Genomic DNA, 25,897 nt, shown 5'->3' with positions numbered 1-25,897 from the left:
AAGGAAGGTTGTGCAACCATCACCACAATGAACTTTGGCACAGACTAAATGGTACTGATTTTTGGTTTGGTTTGGCTTATATCTGCAATAATACACTTTTCAATGAATGCACTCTGAGGACAAGACTATTCACACCTCTGGTCAATGCTCAGAGGGAGTTTAATGAAGGCTTGCTTAGTCGACATGGGCGCTCCGCGCATGGATATTTTTTTTTTTTTTGAAAAAAAGGAAAAGAATTTTTTATTTTTTTTTTTATTTTTATAAGAGAGAGTTTTATGTAAAGAAAAGGTGCATCATGAAAACACCCCAGCTCAATGCTGCCCAAGCCCACAAGTCCAACATTAACCCATTAACCCAACACCAGTCCACAAAGTCCTCCACCTCACAAAACAGAGGCAATGATGCCGACTGCAGGAGGAAAGCTGAGTCAGTGAACAAACAAGCATCTCAGCATTAGTACCGCGCATGGATTTTGAGCTTTCACTGTCATCCACAGCGTTCAGTGAAAGGGGTGGTCAGAAATTAGGCTCTAATACAATTTCCTTCTCCGACCTTGGATTTTATTATTTACAATCCTTGGGTCACAACAGGCTGTGTGCACCTTCTGTGTGGAATTAGCTGACACCCCATTTAAAGGCTTTAAGATAAGCCTTTAAGACCCCAGATGCTATTCTTTGTGATACCTGGGCACCATGATATTTCTTCATCACCCTTTGCTATAGCACCTTCAGTGATCACTTCATGAGGGCAGGGCCATATCAAGAACAAATTGTTCTTAGATGAGGGTTACAGTTAAACGCAAGCTCAAAATCCATGAGTATGTCTAAGGTTTATGTATGTACGTATATCCCTGGTCCACTTTAAAGGGTGCATTTTCAGTTTCTTGAGAAACAATATAAGTAACCTCCATGGGACATTTGGTTATTTCAGTTAATATTAATCCAGGCAATATACTGGTCACTTTGAAGAGGATAAAGGTTCTACCAGAAACATACCAATGGCATTCTGGGGGCACAAGTTTACTCAATTCTTCAAGGGATTTTTCTGAACGATATTCCTATGCAAAGAAAAGGCACAGATTAATATTTCAAACAAAACATTTATGAAGACGTACAATTATGTGTGTTTCTATGAATATATTCCATGATATAGTTAAATAATTTCAATCATTGTTTTAAAATTTTTCCCATTTTTTCCTTTGCTTATAGTCCTACCCATAAAATCTTGTTCCTATTAAATAATGTTAAATTATAGTGATCAATTTTGATCATTAAATATTCTCCCAAATTTTACATTTTAATATTCATTGCACAAACCTTAGGTTACTTATATGATAAAGAAAGCTGATTAATGTGTACAAGAGTATATAATTTTGAGTCAATTAAAGTTAATACCATTGAGCTTCATAATTAAAGATAATTTTGCACTTAGTGTTTAAAGATTAAAGAAGTCAAAGACAATTAACTACAAGTGATATTTGCTTTGAGGATTTAAGCTCATGCTAAGTGAAATGGTTTCTAGAATAAATCTGCTTGAAAAAATAAAAAACAAAACAAGAATATGGATGCCCTATATTGATGGATACCTTCGCTACCATCCTTAATTACAGAAACAAAAATTTCTCAGGAGCCCTAACTCTGTGGTGCTCCATCTGTCTTCCATCCACAGAACTCTGAGATCTGTGGATACCTTCCTCCACCTTACTCTATGTAATTCCCATTTCCATATGCATCAGACTTCATACAACATCACTGCTACATTTAGCTCAAGTCTTCAACGGAGAACACTAATCTCTGGATATAAGGTTAAAGGGGCCAAGGAGGACATAGACAGGGTAAAAGGGAGGGAGTGCTTTGAAACAGCTGCAGTCAAAATTTCACACCCATCAAAACTCTCTCAAATATAAAATCCAAAACTGTATTAGAGTAATTTAGAATAATTAATCTCTTTTGGCAGGAGATATTAGAGAAGGCTTCCAAAGGCTTGTGGAAAAATGAATCAATGATAATGAAGTCTTTCCAAACTTACTAAAGCTCCATTGTAAATATGTATGTAAACAGAATCTATAAAATACAAAAAGTTCTAAGACACTCCCTGAGTCAGACTAAAGATACTAAAGAACAGGGACACTTTAGTCAAAATTCCATAAAAAGCTAGAAGATACTCAACAAGCCTAGATGCTAATGTAAACGACACAGCGGTCCAACCTTTTTCTCATGTATTATTAATATCTGCTCTCTATAACTACAAAGATACCTCTACATCAAAGGGTCACTTGACAACACCACATAAGTATAAAAAGTACTCTCAAAAAAAGAATGTTTCCTGCATTTTTGTAAAGGTTCAATTGTCAAAAGAAGCTCGCTGGAGAGAGGCTGTGTTTTCATTTGTTTTAAGGGCTGTGTGATTAGTTTCTTCAGCATTTTAGGGGAAGGATCAATCTTCTGATCCTATATTTGAAACTGGGCTTTCCACAAATGTTCTGACCCTTTCTTGAGTTTTCCCAAATGAGTCTATGATAAAAATATCTAGTAGATGTCTCAGCCATTACGTTTTAGAAGTTTACAGTAAATTAATCTATGCAAAATGTCCCCATAGACTGCCAAAATCACAATCACTTATGGTTTCATTTTGTTTGTTTTTGGAAAATTGGCAGTCTATATACCAGAGAGAATAATCTACTAAGTTCTTCCATTTGTAGTGATAATATCTGTATGAATCCTTCTGAAAAAAGACACACATTATACATCTGAGGCATTATTAAAGAAAAACAGTGGGTCCCAGTTCCTGGTCTCATAGATGATACTTATTCTGCTTCCTAAAAATCTACCTTGAAAGACACCCAGCCTTGAATTGAGCAGTGCTAGACCAAGCAGCTCCACTTGCCCCAGGGCAACTTGCAGCAGCTCTAAGGAAAAGAACTCCAGAGAAACAGGATCCATAATGGTCTACTAATGAGGGACTTCATGTATGTGCTACAGATGATCTGATTCCAACTGGCTTTTATACACTGGGTTTCTATGAAACCCCTGACTCACTAAGTTAGACATCACCCCAGGAAGCTAGGAGAGTACTGGGATCTGCAGGGCATAAACTGTGGATATGAGACTGTTGTGGGTGTTGCTGTTGTTAGGTTTCATTGAGTTGGTTCTAACTCAACAGTGATTGGGTCCTACACGAGCTCACAAATCCTGGGTTTGAACTCACTTTGCAATCACTGTGTCATTCCATCACCTTGAGGCGCTTCCTCTTGTTCACTGAACCTCTACTGGCTCTAGCATGATGTCATCATCCAGGGGCTGGTCTCTTAGGAAAACATGTCCAGAACAAGCGCTCGATTCTAAGGAGCATTCTGGCTGTCCTTCCTCCAAGACAGACTGGCTTGTTCTTCTGGCAGTCCAAGTACTTATGATTTTTTTCACCAACACCACAATCCAAGTGCATCAGTTTTCCTGAGGTCATCTTTAAGCACTGTCCAGCATGCACTTGCATGAGGCACTTCTCACGGGAGAAAGAGAAGGCCATTTTTCCCCATGCACATCTACAGGCTTGGAACTACCCAAAGGGCAAGTTCTCCTCTGTCCTACCTGGTCACTATGAGCTGCAATGGACTTGCTGGAAGTGGCTTTTAATAAAAACTCTGGCATCACACCCATATTGACAATAATTTTAAAAGAGGGCTCTTTTCATGTTTCATTTGAGTTTCAATGGTTTGCTTAAATAAAGTTTGAACAAGATCAGATCATCTCTACTGTGAAAAAGGAAGAATTTAAAAAAACAAAAGCAAGTAACTAACAGTGTTTACAAGCATACTTCAGTTTCTTCAAAAAGACTTAAATGAAGTAAGATTAGGAGGAAATGTTTAAGTAAATCAGTAAGTTATTCTGCTAGGAGGAACATTCACAGAGATACAGAATTCTCTTCAAATATTACTTGATAAATTAACCTTTTAATTCCATACCTTTTTGCTTTCTTCTGGATAGGTATTAAAACATAGGGTTAAAAGAATAGAATTCTGAATTTTTATATTTTTTAATTAGAAGCATAAAAAAATCTATCACCCAATTTTTTTTCAGTTACTATACTTTCTGGTTCCATGTATTTTTGTTATTCTAACATCCTAAGATTAAAAAACTAGATTTTCTTCACTCAATTACCTGAATCAAAGCAGTCAAGTTAGTCCCACACGTTTGTTGAAAAGTTTTCTGGATTTAATATTACTTGAAAACATGAAAGAGAAATGTTCCCATAGGCATCGCCACCCTCCTGTGACTGCTTATCTCACCGGGAACTGCCTTGAATTTTTACAACAATTAACTAAGATACCACTTTCAGGTTGGCAAAATAGGATACCCACTCACCTGAACAAAGGCAACTGTGACGACAATGAGTATTGCCTAGAAACATAACAAAACAACAGCTTTTAAAATCAGACATAAATTAAAGAGGAAAAAAAAACATTCTATTTTTCCTGACTCCGCAGCACCAAGATAACAGACTCTAAGCCTTGAGAACAGCCTGTTGGGAGTGAAAAAAACCATGGCTGCACCCAGACGCCTGCGGAGAGCTTCAAGCTGGTGGTGGCTTGTGCCCCCAGGGTAACATCTCCAACTTTCTCATTTCAGAACCACTCTGTACACTTACAAAGGAGCTCTGGTAACACAGTGGTTAAGCGAGGCTGACAGACAGACCCACCAACAGCTCCGCGAGGGAAAGACCAAGCAGACATCCGGCAAAGACTGCGGCCTTGGAAACCCCATGCTTCCACGTGACAATTCCACTCTGGCCTGCAGGTCACCGTGAAACAGAACCGACGCACACCAAGGGATGTGGTGTTGTACTTTTAAAAACTGAGAGTCACACAGAACATTTGTTTATGTGGATGATACCTGCTGACCTCTATCATTAAACATTCCAATCATTACTCGGTTTTCATTTCTACTTATTAATTCATTTGAAAAATAGCAAGTCTGTTACATGGTAACATAAATAATGCACTGTATAAACATTCTGTTTTCTAAAAAATAAAAATAAATGTTGAGAAGAGTGGTAATTAAAATAAAATTTTTTCCTAAATATCAATAATGAATCTGATACTATATCAATGAAATTTTCATCTGCTATATTAAAAGCCATTGATTTTACTTGCATTTTGAACAGATCACCCACCAATAATGAATTTATAACTTCCTGCACTGGTCATTTGGAAAACATTGGTTCACTGTGTTAGTCAAGTTGTCCTAATACTGACTGATTTCATAATAGTCAGCAAAAAAAAGTACTCATTGATCACTACAAAAGCCTCTTTTTAGAAAGTCAAACATATTGAAAAACTGTTGATGGTGGTACAGAAACATTTTTCCAAAATTCCAATTATCATTGGAAACACTTGAATTTCTATCAGTTGTCTTCTCTGAAGCCAAGACTCACAACTTCAAAATAAGTCTGCCAATTACTCAGGTGCTCAAGCAGCCATAGGCATCCATCAGTCATTCCTTCAGGTAAGAAGCATATTCAGCTCACAACTTAAATAATCACCTTTCCTTAGGTCAACCACCATATTTTCATATGGAGTCATTTTATGTATACCTCCCTTTTATCACACAGAATATTAAAGGGTATATTCATGGCTCAAAGGACGTAATGAAATTAATTTTTCCTTTCTACCTTACAATTCTGGCTAGACCAGTGGATGTACACTGGTACAGATAGGAACTGGAAACACAGGGAATCCAGGACAGATGATCCCTTCAGGATCAGTGGTGAGAGTAGCAATACTGGGAGGGTGGAAGTAGGGTGAGGTGTAAAGGGGGGACCGATTACAGGGATCTACATATAACCTCCTCCCTGGGGGATGGACAACAGAAAAGTGGGTGAAGGGAGACGTCGGACAGTGCAAGATATGACAAGATAATTTATAAATTATCACGGGTTCATGAGGGAAGAGGGAGTAGAGAGGGAGGGGGAAAATGAGGAGCTGATGCCAGGGGCTTACATGGAGAGCAAATGTTTTGAGAATGATGAAGGTAACGGATTTACAAATGTGCTTTACACAATTGATGTATGTATGGATTGTTATAAGAGTTGTATGAGCCCCTAATAAAATGATTTTTATAAAAAGAGCTGCCTCAGCATTCTGGGGACCGTCAGTTGCCAATGAGGCATTAATAATCAGAAGATGTAATGTATAAAATATAGTGATTCCTGATAAACACTCTCAAATTACTTTCCCCAAAAAACCTATTTTTTACTGTTTTATCAATAACATACATAAGAGAAATTACGAAAGAAAACAGTGACTAGCAGCACAGGTTTGGGTGTCACTGTCTTGAGTTGAGGTAAGGCCCTAACAGTTTTAGCCACCCACTGCTTTTGCACCATTTATGCAAATGTCAATTAGGATGAGTAACATTTCCTATTATGAAATCACTTTGGCCTTCCCATGGTCCTTGAGAGATGATCAGGAACACCTGGAAGTCCAAAACCAACAATTCAAAAACTGTTACCTGACATTAATTTCTACTGTGTTCTTAAGCAAAATGCATTTGTTTCAATGATGCTTGTATGGTAGTACTACAATGAAACAGGGGTAAGGAAAGCAGGTGGAGAAAGGAGTCAGTGAAAGCTAGAATAAACTAGCCTGAAAGAGTAAAATCAAAAACAAACATACAGTCTGCACTGTTGAAGACTGATCTTAATTTCACATATCAGGCTTTAGTTCACAATTAGTTAAGATCTATCTCAATTAGAAAATAAAACAATTAAAAATGTAACTGGGAGATTATTATGAATATTTTCTATGTAGGAAATGATCACATTGTTAAATAATTCTTAAGCGTGTCAATCCAGAAGGCAATGTAAGATATGAAAATAATAATCTATAACTTATCAAGGTTTCATGACAGAGGGAGGGCAGGGGAGGGAGGGGGAAAAATGAGCTGTACCAAGGGTTCAAGTACAAAGAAAATGCTTTGAAAATGATGATGACAACATATGTACAAATATGCTTGACACAATGGATGAATGTGTGGATTGTGTTAAGAGATGTAAGAGCCCCCAATAAAAGTATTTAATAAAGAATATCAGTCATAGATACTTGAGTATTACTGAATATTATTGCAACTGAAAACAATGTGTGTATGTATGTATATAGATATATGTACACAATTAACCAATGTACACAATTAACCCACAATTAAAAAAAATTAGTTTCTTACCACAGTGATACTGACAGCATCATCAAACTGATGCATTATAACACTGATGACTGCAGACGCCAGAAGCAGCATGATAAGGGGATTTTTAAACTGAAAGTGAAAATAAACAGCAATTCAATACTGCTGTGTATGAATGGCAGATCTGTTTTATCTCAGCAAAACCTTAACAACAAAAAAATCTTAAAACTATACAAGCATGACTGGAAATAATGAGACTACATCTGGCTTATCATAATGAGACTACATCTGGCTTATTTATAGATCCCTCTCAATTCAATAAATCAAAACATTGTTTATATTCTATATTTAAGATCTTAGTTCACTGTAACAGTTCCTTTTCAGAAAAGATGAAAAATTAAATATCAATGTCAAATGAATTCCTGGCAGTAAATGTATATTAACAATCAATTAGTTTTTTAAAATACAGCTATTCTCAATTCCAATCAATTAATTTAACAAATACAGCTATTCTCAATTTTTACCAAGGCTAGGAAAAGGAAGCACTGAAATGCCAAGCATGGAATTACCCCAGATTCTTCCAACCGCACACCCTGTGCCCCAAACATCAAGCTAATGTTAGAACTTTGTCCTCTGCCAATTGCTCTTGAACTTGCAAAGTGAGGGAGCTTCAAAGACTATCTTCCAGCCAAGAATCCTAGAACCTAGAAACCTAGCTTAGAAATTAGAGGCCACCACCTCTTACCCACTTTGAAAACTAAGGTTCTATTCTATGGCTCAGTAGCTCCACCCTGCTTCACATCAGAAATGTGTGAGGAACTTCTAGCAAATGCCAATACCCACGAACATATCAGATAAATTAAACATAAAAAAAACTCAAAGTCTTTCCTGAAAGATTAAAATGATCTTTTGAAAAATTATAAATAGCTAATAGCTATTCAAAGTTACCACTTCCCAGGGTGCTTAACAGAGGAAGCTTTAAGACCCAGACGTCAGCATTTTTAAAGCACTTTAAGTGGTTTTATGCACAGCTGATAAAAAAAAATCTTTGCTTTAGCAAAATAAAACTACAAACAATATATGGATCAGGAATAACAAAATGATGAACCCGAGTATGAGCATCTAGGTTTAATCAGCCTTTTGTATGCGATGATCCAATTAAATCTCAGTTTCCTCCTCAGGTACCTTGGCCCAAGGATGGTAATAAAGATTCACCGAGAATGTGTATTAAATCAAAGCTCTGTATAGGCCATAAAGCGTTCTTATTTTACAGTCTTTTTTGTTTGCTTGCTTGCTGCCCCCAAACACTGCTCCACAGTACTGAGCACATCACTTGACAGATGGCAGGCACTGGGCAGATGTTTGCAGAGCAAACCCAGTGTTCTCTACATAGGAATAAAGAGTCACTCAGTGCTTGATGATGAACACAATAATCACTCTTAGCTGTTGCTTATATTGAAGTACACTGGAGGAATGGTTTCACCTCATTCTCACAGCAATCCCATGAGGCAGGTACTCTAACTCCAGAGCAACCACGCAAATATCACCTGAAGGTTCAGGCCATGTGAAGATGGAATAAGTTTAAGAATACAAATATGCATTTAAACATATTCCCTAAAGAATATACAGATACATATTGCTGGACAATTGGGAACTGGATATTGTACTTTTCAGACTTACCAGTAGGGAAAAAAAATCTCAGTCTTTCCTGAAAGATTAAGATAATGATCTTTTGAAAAATTATAAATAGCTCATAGCTATTCAAAGTTACCACTTCCCAAGGTGCTTTATAAAGGAAGCTTAACAAATAATACAGCTCAGACTGCTGGTAATAAATGAAGGTGAAATTAGTCCTCAGGCAGTCTGGGTTTCAATTACCTACCTCACTCTTACTAATTTTGTAAGCTTCCATAATTACCTTAGAAAATGAACATTTCTTCAATAATAAAAAAAGATGCTACAATCAACAGTATCACCTTCACATGGAATGTCCACATAGAAAGCGCTGCCAGTAACCCAGGCAATGAAAAATTCAAGTAAAGAAATGTTAAAAGCATTTCCTTTTCCCATAAATAACCTCATTTAAGTAAACAACTACTGTAACAAAAAATGCATGCGCATTACACATCAGAAGAGGACATAAAAAATCGCTCACCTGAGCAATATACTTCTTCCACAACGGCTCATCTTCACTGATATCAAACTCATTCCAGCCATGGAACGCTCGTCTGTGACCAACCTCACCCTTGGTCAGGCCATTGTGAAGATCAGCCTGTCCGTGCACACGTGAGAGTTAGTGACGACGTAAGCACAGAACAAATGAAGAAAACCACGGAGGAGGACAGACATCTGAGCATAGTTCTGGGAAATTCTATGATGGGTCGAAACTAGTCTGCGGTGGCAGATGGCAGGTCAGTGGCTCCCTGGGCCAGCAGTGACAGCTGGGGCCAGCGCAGGTGACTGCAAACGAGGTGGGGAACTTTGAGGAGTGATGAAAATGGTTCCTAGCTTAATTGTGATGGTGGTTGTTCAGGTATATATATTTACCAAAACACCAACTATAGTGTGCTTAAAACTGGTCCATTTTACTGTATGTCAATTATGTTGCATGAAAGTTGTTGGGGTTTTTTTTAATGTATGAAACAAAGTAGAGTTCAACCAAAAATGTATGTTTCTCCATGGGAAAAGAGGAATAGCACGAGCCAGCCACAAGATTTACAGAAAGCAAAATATTTGCAGCTTAATCTAGTTATTTTTATGAATCATTATTTTATTATTTTCTAAAATTAGTTTCTCCAAAAGAACATTCAAGGAGTTTTAACGACCATGCTTGTTCTCTGAGGCTATCAAAACCCTGAAACTGGGATTACTTGTGCTCTTAAGTTGCAAAATGTTTTAGGGGGGAAAAAAATGTGTTTCCTAAATCACTGAGAATCATGAAACTTTAAAAAAAAAAAGAAACTAAAGATCAAGTGGTTCTTGGGTCATTTGTGCTCTATGAATATCACCGACAGCCTTCAGTCACTGTCTGATGATAACTTAATTTATCACTTAGGAATAAATAAATATTTCTATACCCCCAAATAATTAGGTTTTCCTAGCCAAAAGCTAAATAGGCAATATTTTTCATAACATTATGTGGCGGAGTGAAATTTTTTAATATGGCTTTTGGATCCATGTCTCTAACTCCCCCCAAATGCAAGCGTGGGACCACACAAACAGGACACGTGAACACTACGGACAGGGATGGCCCAAATGCAGTTGTTTCGGCCCTGCAATAAGGATGAGCCATCTCAAGAGGGACAGAGAGAAGTCCCAGGACCTTGGAGGAAGAGCCCCTAGTGCCGCACACACAGATCTCTGAAGTGGCGGTGGGGGAGGAGACCAGAGGCACCAGAGGGCGAGGCCAGGGCACCACGAGAGAGAACGCAGTGACGGCAATGAGACTGTCAGAGTGGGAGGCAGAGAGAGAACGCAGGCGCAGCACTAAGACTCTCAGCGTGGGAGGCAGCGTGGTGGGCTGGTTTCCTGCCATGGAGGCAGAGGCCAAGGGACCAAGTGCCTGAGGGGCAGAGGACTTGAGAGACTAGGTTATGGGCTGGAGGGAGGTGCTTCTGTGCACCAGTGACTGTATCTTTACTGCTTACTGATCCCGGCTCGTGATAACCTGCTAACGCCCCTATAACTACGCTTAATGGTGAAGAGTTTGTGAGTTCTGTGCGGCCACAGCAACCAATTAGCAAACCCAGCAGTAGGATGGGATTCACATGTTAAAAATATGTGAATGTCCGATGGAAAAACATTTTTCTCATGTTTCCTGAGACTACTTTTCGAAACTAGGAAGATATTGAATTACATAATCAACTAAAACTTATTTCAGTTCTAAACTTATACTTACCTTTTACTTCACCATAAAAAGGTATTAAAAAAATAAATTCTACTTATGTTATTAATTAAACTAATTTCTTCCCATCAGCACAACACTGTCGATGCTAATGATTCAATTAGGTAACCAGTAGCTACCTATGGCTATTTAAAATTAAATAAATTTAAATCCGCTCCTACACCACACTAATCACATTTCAAATGTTCAACAGCCATCACGTCGAATCTGACTCAAAGTGGCCCTATATAGGGTTTCCATGGATTTCAGTCTTTCCAGGAGCAGATAAGTCTCATTTTTCTCCAGAGAAGTGGCTGGTGGATTTGAACCACCACCTGTGCAGTTAGCAGGCCAATACCTGATAGTGGTATCAGGGTTCCTTTTTATACAGCTAAACCCAAAACTAAACTGACTGCCATCGAGTCGATTCCAATCATAGTGGCTACTAAACTGGACAACTTTGAACAAAATGTTTCTATCACTGCAAACAGTGCGATTGGGCAGCAGTGATCTGCAGGATCTAAGTGACTGATGCTGTTACTCACTACCACCTTCCCCCCAACTCGGCACTTACTTGGAGAATGCTTGTAACTTCACTGACTGGTAATTCACTGGCTTTTTTGGATGTCAATACAGGAATCATTGTCTCATTTTCACCATTAGGTATTTTTTGAAAACGTGCAACCTAGAAAATAAAACCAGAGGAACAACATTTCAGTGCACCAAAACATCACAGTCAAACTTGAGTGCGGAATAAAAATCTGAATGTTCATATTAACCTATTCTCCACAGTTACAAAGGCAAATATTTCCACTTTAACAATGAGTAACTAGATCAAGTAAGATAACTTCATACTTTATCATAAACTATTTTTTCAGAAAATACATTTTGAAAATCAAATCAGCTCTAAAACCAATACCAGTTAGGACACAACATAATTTTCACATTAAAGAAAAAATATGCTGCTTCCACACCAATATAAGACTTAAAAAGTATATCAGATGTTCTGTCTAGCACAGTGGTTCTCAACCTTCCTAATGCCGCAACCCTCTAATACAGTTCCTCATGTTGTGATGACCCCCAACCATAAAATTATTTTCAGTGTTACTTCATAACTGTAATTTTGCTACTGTTATGAGTCGTCATGTAACTATCTGATATGCAAGATGTATTTTCATTGTTACAAATTGTCATCACGCTGGGTACTCGTATGTAGCATAACTGAACGTGGGCGGACCCACCTAGAGGCAGATAGAGGAGCGGTGTCTGGGTTCCTAAGACCACTGGCGATATGTGTTTTCTGATGGTCTTGGGCAACCCCTGTGAAAGGGTCGTTCAACCCCAAAGGAGTCGCAACCCAAAGGCTGAGAACCGCTGGTCTAGCAGATTCCATTAATTACATGTAGCCTTCTCCATATTAACTATTCCCTTGGTCAGCTAGTTTCTTATTTATTCAAAAGGACATCTGACTGCTCCACTGAAGCTCCCCGGCAGCAAGTCCACCTGTCCAGGGCTATTCTAAACTAGGGGAGGAAGGAGAAGCACAAAGCCCAGAGGTCACTGCAAGGGGCTGTGACCACGCAGAGTCATTCGCTAGGATGGTGATGGAGCTTCAAGTGCAAATATCATCACAAAACTACTTAAAATTCTAGAAATTAAATCTCCAATCCAGATTTGTCTTGGGTCCTAAGTTGAGCCTTTCTGTAGAAGCAAAGCTTGAAGAGCAGGGAGGAAGAAGGAAAGAACTACAGCCAAGAAAACCCTACAGAGCGTACTTCTGTCCCATGGCATTGCCTCACTGGTAGCCAACAACCGACAATTTGAGAAGAGAATTTTAGAAACAATTTAAAAAATACTAGTCACACAAGTACTGATTAGAATTAAAGTGACTGTCTTACTGACAAGACACAAGTCTTTAAACTTTCAAATGAAATGTGTGCAACCTTGGATGATGAACACTTTTAGTATAAAATGTCCTGAAAATCTGTGTTAAGGAAATACTTCTTTAAGAAGATAAATCATCAAAGAAGAATTTAATACTCCATTAAGTGTCATTACAGAGACCTATATGCATAAGGGGTCTTTGCACTTATTCCACAACATGGTAAATAGCTGAATAAAAAAGTGTTCTCTCAAGGGTGACTGACCTTCTGGAACTACCAAAAAAAAACACCCATTAATCTCATTTGTTAAAAAGGTAACTCTGAAATACATAAGTACTTAAAAAGCAAAGAACAGCAGTAATTATCCATTTTCAATGAAAAGATACTGGCGATTAAATTGTATCAAAAATTATAGATTACCTTGCATTCATAAAAAAAAATAAAGTTTTAAAATTATTTCATAGTGTATTATTTTTACAGTTAAAAATGTTTAAATCTTAGGGGGAAAGTGGAAAACCTCATGAAAGTCATCCACAGTTTAGATTACTGAGTTTCCTTAATTCAATCTCCAAAACAAACTACCAACCACTTGCCAACAAGCCAACCCCGGCTCAGGAAGACCACGTGTCAGACTTGTGTGCTATTGTGAAAACACTATATAAAAACTAGACCAAGAGACTGATGCAATTGAACCATTTTTAAGTTTGACAGAAAATCACCCCCAAAATGTTTTGAGTTCTAGAAAATAATGAGAACTAAACTAGCTGAAATGGGTTTTGTTTTATCTTTGGGGATCATAAAGAATGCTTCGGAAAGATCAAGGAGGTTCTGCCCACAAGTTCCACTCACTATTATACCAATAATCTTGAAGGCAAACAGGTTCGCTCTGTCTCCAGTGAAAATTAGATTAATAAAATAATCTGACTTCTAGGATTCTCAAACGTCAGTTTCTTCATACAGAAATACCTAAATCACAGGGACACAGCAGTTGGTGTAAGACATGAAAAAAAATTATAAATTATCAAGGGTTCATGGGAGAGAGAGGGTGAGGGAGGGAAGGAAAAAATGAGAAGGTGATACCAAGGGCTCAAGTAGAAAGAAAATGTACGAAAAAGATGATGGCAACGTAAGTACTGATGTGCTTGACACAATGGATGTATGTATGGATTGTGATAAGAGCTGTAAGAGCTCCCAACATAATAAATTTTTTTTTAAAAGAGAAAAGAAAATGCCTAAATCACAAAGTTGTCATGGGGATTAAATTCACTAATACAGCACTTGGTCCATTAATAATAAGCACTCAAATAAATACAACACAAATAAGAGTTCAAAAGAGCACTCAGATGATAAGCTATCAAAATCATAGCTACCGTCTATACTCGAGTATAAGCCAACCCAAATATCAGCCGAGGCACCTAATTTTACCACAAAAACTGCATTAAAAATGTGCTGAAAAACTCAGCTTATCCGAGTATATGGTATTTTCCTCCAAAAAACATAATACATATTCAAAAGTACAATCAGCTCAAAAAACTCAAATACAACAGATCCAGATTACTTAAATTGAAGGGAAACGGATCTGCTCTATAACCATCACCCAATTCACAATAAGTTTTGTTTTTTTTTAAACTAAATTACAAATCAAGATGAGTAAAGCAATAGATTTACAATACTACTAAAATATACTTATCTGGTCTACCATCTCATTTCAGAAAAATTACTCAGCGTCCCCCTGGTAATTAAAAACGTCTGTGCTATAGTGCATAATCCAGGATAAAGTGTGGGTATCTGGTTTTGCAATCTTTATCAATCATCCACTTTGGGAAATACTGGTCTAACCTCTAAAATCTATAGAAAACCGCAACAACGCAACTGAAAAGAGAAACACAAATGGGCAAGGGCAAGAGCAGAGCCTTCAGCAAAGAGGACAGCCAGCAACCGTGAAACCGTCTTCAGTCACTACCTTTAAAGACACGATCAAAACTAAGAGATCCCATCTTACACTGGCCAATAGGCACAGATAATAACAACAAATGCTGACAAGGACATGAGGAGATTGGAAACCCTGCTCATTGCTGGTGGGACTATAAAACAGAACGCGCACTATGGAATACAGTACGGTTATGATTCAGCAAGCCCAATCTTAGGTATATATGTTTGTGGTAGTTACATAATCTGGTGTGAATTTGGGACTGGAGATGATTAAGAGTGAAGGGGTGGAGTCTGGTCTGTCAATTAGGATATAGCCAATCAGGCCTCTGCCTCTGTGTGGGCATGGCCTTCTCCTGAGAATTCTAGGAAATCCTGTATTCCTTCTTGGAGGTGGGAGACACATTCTCTCTCTTCTTGACATTCCTGATGACAAGCCACATGGAGAAGCACTAATTGAGCCAGAGCCCTGGAACTGGAGAAGTCATGTGGAGACTCCTGCCAGTGCTGAGATGCTTACAATGCCATTGGAACCACAAAACTGCCCACCCACTGGCCTGTGATCTTCCTGTATTCGGCATCCACTGCCCACCCACTGGCCTGTGATCTTCCTGTATTCGGCATCCGTCATTCCATGTGTTTCTTAAGTCTGAAGAGGACTTTATAGCTTGATATCGGACATATGGGCTAATATTGGACGTAAGGACTTGATCTGGAGTGGGCTGGGACGTTTTCTAAATATTCAATTGCTATTGTAAATAAACCTCTTTCTTATTCACACATGAGTTTCTATGGATTTGTTTCTCTTGTCTACCTGGACTAACACAATGCTCATTTGCTGCTTTATTCACAATAGCAAATAAATGTGAAAAACCAAATTGCCCATCAACAAATGAAAAGCAAACTATGGTACATACATACAATGGGACACTATGCAACCATAAAAACAATGATGGGTCAAGAAATTATTTTAACATGCATGGACCTGCACGGCATGTGTGAAGTAAGACCAACAGATAAATATTGTGTTTTTCCTTAATAAACATAATTTTCCTCTTTTATAAGAACACAAGAATAGGCAGAGACTAATATCATTGGTGTGGACCAGAGGGGTATACTTTTTACCCTAGAGGCGATTAAAGAGGTAGGGAATGTGGATGATGTAAGCTGCAGACAAGCTCTCAGTAATGCACACGTCTTAATCTTGTTAGGGTGTCTTCAAAAAAAGGGAGGGGAGCGGGGGAGTCTCATCAAAAGAGAGCAACCCAAGTACACATAGGTACTGAGCACAGAGGGATGGATACAGGCAAATAAGTACACGAGGAGGTAGAGGGGTGTGTCCAAGAATTGCATCTTGCTTGGATCCACAGTCAATGCTCCTGGACACAGTAGTCAAAAGACCAAATAACACACTGCACTGGATAAGCGTAGAAAAGTAAGGATGTAATTTTGAAGACTAAGATGTGCCTGACCAAAGCTAGAGTGTTTTCAATCACTTCATATACACATAAAGGCTGGGCAATGAATAAGAAAGACTGAAGAATTGGTGTCTATGATTTACGGTGCTGTGCTGGCAACAAACACTGAAAGGGCCATGGACTGCCAAAAAAATAAGCAAATCTGTCAAACTGTCCCTTAGAAGCAAGGATGGTGAGACTTCCTCTCTTGTGCTTTGCACATGCTGTCAGGAGAAAGCAGTCCCTGGAAGAGGCCACCGTGCCTGGTAAGGTAGAGGGGAGGGGCAGCGAAGGAGAGGAAGACTCTCAACAAGACAGACTGACACAGAGGCTGCAAGAATGAACTCAAACCTAACAATTGTGAGGATGGCACCAGACCACAACAGAGCTTCATGTTGTTGTGTGTGGGGTGCTATGAGTCCGAAAAAACGCAATGCACAAACAACAGGGAGAGCCTAGGATGCAGTGTAAGCTCATAACCATTGGCCTGGAGGATGGAGTTGAAAGTCATGATGAAATTCAACGATCGATACAGTCAGGGAGATGTTACATGACCGGGCAGTGCCATGTTCTGCTATTCTTAAGGTCATAATGAGTTGGAGCTGACCTGATGGTACAGAACAACTATTCTTAATAGTTATAATGCCTTCTCTTAACTTAAATATCTTCCTGAATTTTTCTTCAGGCATAATAGGTAAAACTCAACTGCTACAACATTTTATTCTTGAAATTTAGATGCTTTCTAAAATGACGTACCACAACACATTTTTTTTATTAATTAAAGAACCTCACTACCAGGGAGTCAATGCTGACTTATAGTGACCCTGCACCCTGTGGGTGTTTCCGAGATGGTAACTGTTTACAGAAATAAAAAGCCCCGTCTTTCTCCCTAAGAGCTGCTGGTGGTTTCGAACTGTCAACCATGCGTATCACAGCCCAACAAGGAAGCACTATGCCACCAAGGCTCCAAGGTACCATCATAGGTCTTTTTTTAAAAAAGTACCTTTCAATAAATTCTGTCATTTCTTTTAGCACAGAAATCAGATTTCAAAAACCAAGTTGGAAAAAGTAGCTTAAATCATCTCTAAATTAAAGAAACGTAAGAGTTCACTGGGAGTTCACTTGGGGGCCAAAGGACAGGGAGCTAAAAAACTTCCTTTCTGAAAACGTCAAGGCTATTTAATAAGGGTTACTAAAAGTGGTTTTCAAGTCAGTGCTTGACAACAAAATAGTTTCCCAACTTTCATTTGCAAGTAATTAGAAAGAAACCTAAGGCCCAAGAAAATCAAGAGAGCTAAGCATTTAGCTTACATTTAGCCTACAGCTGTTACAGTGGGGCTATCCAACTAAGTACGGCAAACTCTTGTCAAACCACAAAACGCCATGACACAATGTGCAGATGGGCAGAAAGCAGCATGACAAAAAGGCAGTGAAACAGCGATTCAACCAGATGACACTGGGAACAGCCATCCCAAATCAACAACAGCAGGTTCACTGTAATTTATAGAGCCCAAGAAGGCCTGCTCAATTGAAGGTGCAATTGCTTGTTGATTAAAGCCCAAAGTGAGCAACATGAAATAATTCCCAGATACGGTTCTAATTACTGAAACAGAAACTCACATGCATCATACACACGCCAAGTAGCACTTCCACCTTGGCACCTATCAGCAAGTCCTTTTTGTAGAAAGGCCCGTGACACTACCATTAGGAGCACATTTTGGCCCCCAAGTGAACTCCCAGTAAACTCTAACATTTCGTTAATTTTCTGGTTGAAGACAAAACTGAATCCTGCACTTCTTCTCATCTCAAGTTGTGCTCCTTCAGCAAATGAAGGTTCCAAAGGCTTTACTCCATCCTTGTCAGGAAGGTCAATTCTACTTTAGGGAGGCAGCTATTCCCCAAGGGTATTTTAAGTCCCCTTCGATCTTAGAGGTTCATCTTCCAGCACTGTGTCAGAAGATGTTCCACTGCCATCCATAAAGCTTACTCTGTCCTGTTTGTTTCCAGGAGTGGATGGTCAGGCGCTGTTCTACTCTGGATGCCCCACTGACATCTACTTGTCCATGCTGGGCGATGCTGCTGGCACATGAAATACTGGTGGCATAGCTTCCAGCATCACAGCAGCACAAGCCATGACAGTATGGACTGTTTTTGGTCATCTTGGTATCTCCTCTTCAAAGGGCTTTAAAGTTATCCAGCATCAAAAGTAATATAAAATTTCAAAAGTAGTATTTGGGTTTTCTATCTTAATGAATAATTATACAGCAACACAACTGAATTGTTATCCTGAGGCATGCATATGCCGTTTAAACAGCCTTTCATCCAAAGTACAAACAGAGTAGTCTGAAAAAGGAATTTTCTGATCACCTATGAATTCATCTGTCCAATTAATTATAGTTATGGTTTCCAAATGCCACTGTATTTTATTGCCAAATGGATTAGTCATGGAAACAGGAAAAGTCAATCCACCCTGGATGAAGTTCAAGGTCCAAGCTAGAGGCATGGGGCAGAAAAACTGCTGGCAAGAGTCTCTAAGGGGCAGACCTCATTTGCCCAGATTCATAGATCTTGATGGGAAGAAGAAATGCTGGCACAGACAGGTAAAGATCCTGTAATAAGACAGGTTCTCATGAAATACTGGATTCATTACCTGAAGAGCAGGTTCAACTCCAACTCCAGACTGCCATGGAGTAGACTTGGGCTCACAGGGGCCCTGCAGAAGGCAGTCGACTTGCCCTTGTGGATGCCCACAGCTGTTATCTTTTACCAGCTAAGAGAGAGGCATTTTGTTTTCCCTGAGGAGTTTCTGGTGGTTTTGAACTGATGTGGTGGTTAAGCACTGTGCTGCTTAACCACTACACCACCAGGGCTCCCCTTTAAACACAGAGATGAGCCAAGACTGAGGTACCTTGTTCAAGGCCAGAGAGATGGCTAAGCGTTCAGAAATATCTCCAAATGCCTCCCTTGGTAGTAAAGCTGCTAGTTTTCATACCATGTACATCTTCCAAAGTCACCGCACAAAAATTCTTCAACTAAAGCAGTAGTTCTTAACCTTCCTAATGCCATGACCCTTTAATACAGTTCCTCATGTGGCGGTGACTCCAATTTTGCTGTTACGAATCGGGCGACCCCTGTGAAAGGGTCGTTCAACCCTCAAAGGGGTCACACCCACAGGTTGAGAACCACTGGTCTCAAGCATAGATTTCATTTAGTCTACTGCCCACCTTTTCAGAAAAAATTGACTCAACACTATCAGAATAATTAAAAACGTCAGTGCTCTAGCCCCAAATCCAGGATGAAGTGTCGGTAGTTGCTTTTGCAGCCTCCTGCCCACCCCGCAGATTACTCATACCCCTTTGTTATCCCTGAAAGGAGACTGTTGGAACCCTGTATGCTGTTGTTAGCTGCCACAGAGTCTGCCCCAGCTCACGACAGACAATCCAATGGCTCAATGAAGCCAATGCTGCCCAGGCCTGCACCACTCCTGATAAGGCTGCTGTGTGGTCCATGGGGTTTCACTGGCTGACTTTCTTCCTTCTCTGCCATAGTTGCTAATTAAGAATCCGATGGACAGTTTGCTTGACATGTTCTAACAATGTTGCCCCTTTACAGAAGAGGATGAACAATCTCCTAGTATTCATAGTTCCATAAATCACTTACCCGAGTATGACAATCAGACCTGCACTGACTCAGTAAACTTTTGAGATGACTGGCTAAATAAATTGTGTAAAGCCACACTATTGTAAGTGACCCATCTGGGAGAAGTCTAGCACTACTTGTTCCCTGGCCTGAAGAGAGTGCAGCACACCCTGGTACCTGCTGGACTGTCAGGCCTCACGTCCTTTCAGCTTGTAAGGGATGCCTCCAGCCCTGCACTGCTCACCCCCAATGCTCCACTCAGGCTAGCATACCACTACTGACATGCCTGTCTCTTCGCAATGTGGCTACAACGACATGCGTATTGCACAGCTTACCATTCCTGGAAAGGCAGTCATTGTTTGATAAACAAAAAGATAAATGAATGAATAAATTAACAAACTAGAATTAACTGCTAACTTAAACTGCTGAAACTAACACTGTATCACTAAGTGAATGCTGTTTGTTGTTGTGCCTGGCTCCCACTGAGTGGGTGCTGGTTCGTGATGACCCCAAGGACAACAAAACTGTGCTCTGTTATACACTCTCCCCAGGAGTGGTAGGGGTCAGATAGATTATTCAGACTTCTAGGGCGATCACCAGGCCTTTCTTCCTAGTCTGTCTTAGTCTGGAACCACCACTGAAACCTGCTCAGCTGACAATAGGCAAGCCGCTACTGATGGACAGACAGTGGCAGTGGGCTGTGCATGAGGTACACAGACTGAAATCAAACCCAGGTCAGGTCACCCATGTGAAAACTGAGGTTCTCCACTGAGCCATCGTTGTCCCCAGACACTAAAACTGCACAGCTCTATCATTAAGGATTATTTCATCCCAATGAGTCCACATTTAACCCTTTACTTCCAAAAATACTTTCTACAGCTAGCTATTCTGGACTGTGATGTACTGGGCAGGTGGGGGTGGGGTGGGAGAGGGGCAAGCCTTCATGTAATCTGAGGTAGCCAATGAGTCAAAGGCAGATTCAGTGATCCAATTGCTTCCCATTAAGTGTTAAGGAATTACAAATAACTACAGAATGTCTGAATGATTTTCATACTTGTGAAAAAATAGGTGTCTTTCTGTGGAAAGGTTTCTTCCCCCATGCCCGAAGTACACCGTGGGGAAGAGAGATGGAACGTATAAGAAGGACCATCAGAAATCTCTTAGGGAAAAAAGTTCTCTTAGGCAAGCAAATCATCCATTCCTAGACAACTACCTGTGTAATATAATCTATGCCATTTCACAGGAAACTCACAACTATGTCGTTCATACTTTGTTTTGCCTTCCAATCCATTCAAAGACACTCAAAAGTGACACTATTAAACACAAACTCCCCAAAAGTACCTTGACGTGCATCAGTAATCCCAATGAGGCGTTTAAAAATGCCAACTATGGCTTAATGTAAGTGTAAGTCTAGAATGAGTTCTCTTAGTTGTAAAACTACCTTGCTTTACCACTAAACTAGAAAGAACAAAATTTTTCTCTCCGTGAAACTGTATTCACAGGGCTCTTCCATTTGAAAAGATACAACCACGTGCACCTCAAAGGAGCTACAAGAAGCATGGTCTTAACATTCTGTGGCTTTGAATAATAAAAAAAAGTTAGATGCTTCTGATTCCACAGAAGCTGCATCCAGTGGACTCAGGCTGATGCAGCCCCACTGTGCAGGGCGGAACTGCTCCTGGGGCTGTCAGCCCTGGGGCCTTTGGGATGCAGATCACCACACCTGGACCCCTCTGGGTGAGTTCAAACCAGCTACCTGGTCACCCAGTACCTACCTGCTTCAACCTTTTGAAGTGGGCATTTTTAAGTTTCTGTTTTGTACATGAAGATATGAAAGAAATTAAGCCATTGTCCCCAAATAAAAACAAATGAGCAAAAATTAAGTAGTACTCGGGGCTTCAGAAAGTTTGTGGGAAAATTCTTATCTTTTCATTCTACTTCACCACAAACATCTTAAAGGCCCCTTGCATAACCAAGAACTGAACCATGTTCAAATTCTAAAGCCCTCGTTCTTAATAATTATACTATACTCAATCATATAATCCAAAAATTTCAGAGGAAATCCAGTTGATGGGGATGGGGAGGAAATCTGTATGGTGAAACTAGATTTAAAATCCTTTTCACAAAAGGCAACCTTGGGACAAAGAAACATCTCGCTCCCATCTCTGTCCACATATGCACCAAGAATTCTTGAACAGATACAGCAGATGTGTTTGAAGGTTTGGAAAGGAGAACACAAAGACCACTTGAGTTAAGTGTCCACTAAAAACTTTTGACAAAATTAGAATACGGAGATTGTAATCTTTTGATGCCAAAAGACATTTAACAAATTCTAATTGTCACCTGACTAAAATGAAAACACAGGAACTTTCTGATTAGGTGAGTCAACAGTACTGAGAACCCAGTATACTAGTTTGCCACAAGGTTCTAGCTTGCTTAATATTCTGTCAACTGGGATGACAGCAACCCAAGGCTGGGGAAGGATGAACACCTTGCCTTATAATCAAAATACCATTTAAATGAGCTAAACAAGTGAGCAGAAGCAAGAGTCCACCGCTTCCACATTCACTAAAGAGTCCTGGTGGCATAGTGGATTCTGGTTGGGCTGCTAACCACAAAGTCAGCAGTTCAAACCTGCCAGCCACTCTGCAGGAGAAAGAGGAAAGATCCACAGCTGTGGAAACCCAAAGGGACAGTTCTACTCGGCTTTGTAAGGTCACTATGAATCAGAACTGACTCAAAGTTTGGATTTTGGAGTTTGGTAAAAATGAAAAAAACAACTACTGAAGTATTGGATGCTAAGGTTGTAGAACAATTCAGAGAAACACAAAAATGGGTATGATGGTGCTGTAGGTTAAGTGTTAGGCAGCTAGCTTCAAGGTCAGCAGTTGGAATCCACCAGCCACTCAACAAAAGAAGGAAGCGGCTGTGGGCTCCCGTGAAGATTGAGAGTCTCAGAAACCCTATAGAAGGCTGCTGTGAGTCAAAATCAACTCAACAGCAGCAGTGGCTTTGGTTTTGGAAGTTCACCTCAAGCCCCATTCAAGGAGCTATAAAATTATTCTCAGTGCAACCCTATGGCCAAACAGGTAAACATCATCTTAAATTGCATTACATGAAGCACAGCTTTTAGGCGAAGGCAGGTAACAGATCCAGAGTCACCTACATTTGAGCCCTCCATATCTTGAGGATCCTATTCCGTCTAGGACATCATTAGAGACTTTTCTACGATGCAGAGTTGGAAACGCTTAACCTGGCGAACAGAATTAGGAAGGCCAGGGCCTGATCATGAATTGGATTCCAATACAGGTTTCGAAGTGAATAAAGGATATGGCAGACACCTTCAAGCTTTAAGAACTGTCATAGAAAACAGAGCAGTTGGCCTAGACCAGTGTTTCCCACAGTGAGCAAAACCACATCCACAGGGACACTCTAACTATCCAGGGGAGCTGCACAAGCAGAAACCTACACTGTATCCTGGTTGTGGGCCAGTGTTCAAAAAGTTTTTAATTGCAAGGGGATATTGAGTACTTTTTTTTTCTTCCTAAAAAGGGGGCCGTGGGCCAAATAACCTTTGGAGCCTATAGACTAGATTAAGAGCTGACCCAGGACCAATAGATAAAAGGCGAGTTCCTGATGACGGAAAACCTTTACAAGCAAATACCAGGCACTTTGTATGAGGTGGGAGGCTAGTACCCCCTAACCCTACAGGAGGCCCTGAACCAAACAGCAAACTCACTGCCATTGGGTCCATTCCAACTCCTAGTGATGCTACAGGACAGAGTAGAACTGCCTCTGTGAGTTTCTAAGACTGCAACTTTGTACAGGCGTAGAAAGCCTCGTCTTTCTCCCATGGAGCAGCTGGTGGTTTTGAACTGTTGACTTAGTAGAAGTGAACAGCCCAACTTGTAATCACAAGGAGATCAGGGAGCCCCCCACTGCCTGCTTTATACCTGTGGTAGTAAAGGGAAGAGAAGGCAATGCTGGGAGCAGTTTCCACAGTGAGCACAAGAACTCCCCAAAAAGAGAGGTTCTCCCAGGCTCCGGGGAAGGCGAGTAGGTACAGATTTCTCCTCTGAAGTATTCAAAACTAGTACCTTCACAGCTTTTGGCAAGATCCCTTCTATTTTTCTCTGCATTCAGTGTTCAGGAAGGTTCTAAATGCTCTCCACTCTGTATGTCCAGAAGGTAATTGTTATCCATTCTGCAGGAGAGCCATGCAAATCAGAAACAAGGCACACTCTCCCGGAGAACACTGGGAGCACATACAAATAGAATCAAATTGATAGAAACACATTTTATTCCAAAGAGATTTTGTAATTCTACTCGTAAGCAATTTTTAATGATTTTTTAAATAGTAAAAAGCAGTTCAATGCTTTAAAAAAGTAAATATTATAAGATAGCGTTTAATGTTACAGATTTCTAACCTCTATCCTACCCAGAAATAACACCCATTAATGGTTTCTGAGTATAATGCCACACAACTTGTAGGAAAGTTTGTGGAGGTTTTTCAGTTATAAATGAAAATACATAATAACTACAACTTGGTTTTTTTTCCCCAGTCAATACAGCTTGACCTATTTCACTACAAGCGAATTCACCTCCCCCTCATTGGCTCACAGGGCACTTCATTTAACTCGTGCCCCTGGTGACACGTTTGGGATGGGGTTGCCATCCTTCACTCTTCCAACAGTTGATGCAGTGAATACCCTTACACAAACCTCTTTAGATGGTTGTACAAGTACATACATAGGATAAATCCCTGGAAGTGTGTATTTTAAAATCTAGGAACCAGTGCTAAATTCCTTCCAAAGAGGTTGTGCCAAATGCATACCCAGCAATAGGCAGGAGCTCCTATTTCCTTTGCAGTGTAGTCAAAGCCTGGCTCATCACACTTGTTACACTTTGGCAATTCAGTGTAAAAGGGTTACTTCATATGAGGGTGAGCATCTTTTCATATGCATGTACCTTCATATCCATGTAAGGTAACACTTAAATATTCAAAAATATAGTTTGCTTGTACCTATTTAAAAATATTCTATTCTCAAAAGACAATTTAATGTAAGTAACCTCTTTGAATATTCCAAATGCCCTTTTTCATATAAAAGCTGATCCTAAAAACTTACGTGGAAATGCAAGGGGCCTAGAACAGCCAAAGCAAGCTTGAAAAAGAGCAGACTTGGCGAACACGTACTTACTACTGGGCCCCGGTAACAGAGCAGGGTTCCACTGGGGTGCTGGCATCAGCAAGCCCTACAAAAGAAAACAAGCTCCGACATCTGTGGCCAAGAAACGTTCAAAAGGAGGCCAAACAACTGAAGGAGGAACTAACAGTCCTCAACAAACAATGCCAGGACAAGAGGACCTTCCGTGCAAAAGAAAGAGCTGGGCTCTTACCTAAACTGCCTACAAAAATGAACCGCAAATGAGTCAAAATCTGAAATGTGAGGGCTAAAAAGATACAAGTTTTCAAGGAAAACATAAGTGTGAATCTTCGTGAGCTTGAATCCAATTTTGCTGTGTCTACATGACACTGTAGGTATGAGCAAAAGAAAAAAACTGAACTTCTTAAAAAAAGGCTTTGTGTGTCAAGGCGCACTGTCGAGAAAATGAAGACAACAGAGTAAATGAGAAATACTTGCATGAATATATAAAAATTTCTTACAACCTAACCATTAAAAACCAAATTGTTCTTGACAAACTGCGACAAGGCTTTATGTAGGTGTTGCTCCTATAGACACACTGAATGGCCAACAGGACAAGATACTTGACATTACAAGGTGACCATCCTCTTGGCCCCTGTACAACAGCCACCCACCCATCAGGTACATATTGGACCATAGTGTGCTTACTACAGGGGTCATGATGATAAAGGGAATACACAATCAGGTACACATTGGACTTGATCCAAAGTGTTTTCAGTGGCTGACA

At 39.9% G+C, this 25,897-nt stretch overlaps 1 protein-coding gene across 3 annotated transcripts in view; it reads right to left on the bottom strand.

The window, feature by feature from the left end:
* Nucleotides 1–25,897, bottom strand: part of ATP2C1 (ATPase secretory pathway Ca2+ transporting 1) — a 136,544-nt gene that overhangs the window by 56,212 nt on the left and 54,435 nt on the right. For 2 of the 3 annotated variants that reach the window (XM_004704003.2, XM_045297625.1), the window contains 5 exons: nt 11,633–11,743; nt 9,331–9,447; nt 7,218–7,307; nt 4,362–4,397; nt 996–1,057 (listed from right to left, as the gene is read on the bottom strand). In XM_004704003.2, coding sequence (XP_004704060.2) covers nt 996–1,057; nt 4,362–4,397; nt 7,218–7,307; nt 9,331–9,447; nt 11,633–11,743 — 416 coding nt within the window. Of the gene's footprint in view, nt 1–995; nt 1,058–4,361; nt 4,398–7,217; nt 7,308–9,330; nt 9,448–11,632; nt 11,744–25,164; nt 25,220–25,897 lie in introns of all 3 variants that reach the window. The other variant, XM_045297626.1, reaches the window with a different exon arrangement.

The sequence above is a fragment of the Echinops telfairi genome, unplaced genomic scaffold, assembly GCF_000313985.2.
Source record: "Echinops telfairi isolate 266 unplaced genomic scaffold, ASM31398v2 ScPeMD7_7420;HRSCAF=8458, whole genome shotgun sequence".
NCBI lineage: Eukaryota > Metazoa > Chordata > Mammalia > Afrosoricida > Tenrecidae > Echinops > Echinops telfairi.
Note: the sequence above shows the minus strand (reverse complement) of the source record. Positions and strands in the feature narration are given on the sequence as shown.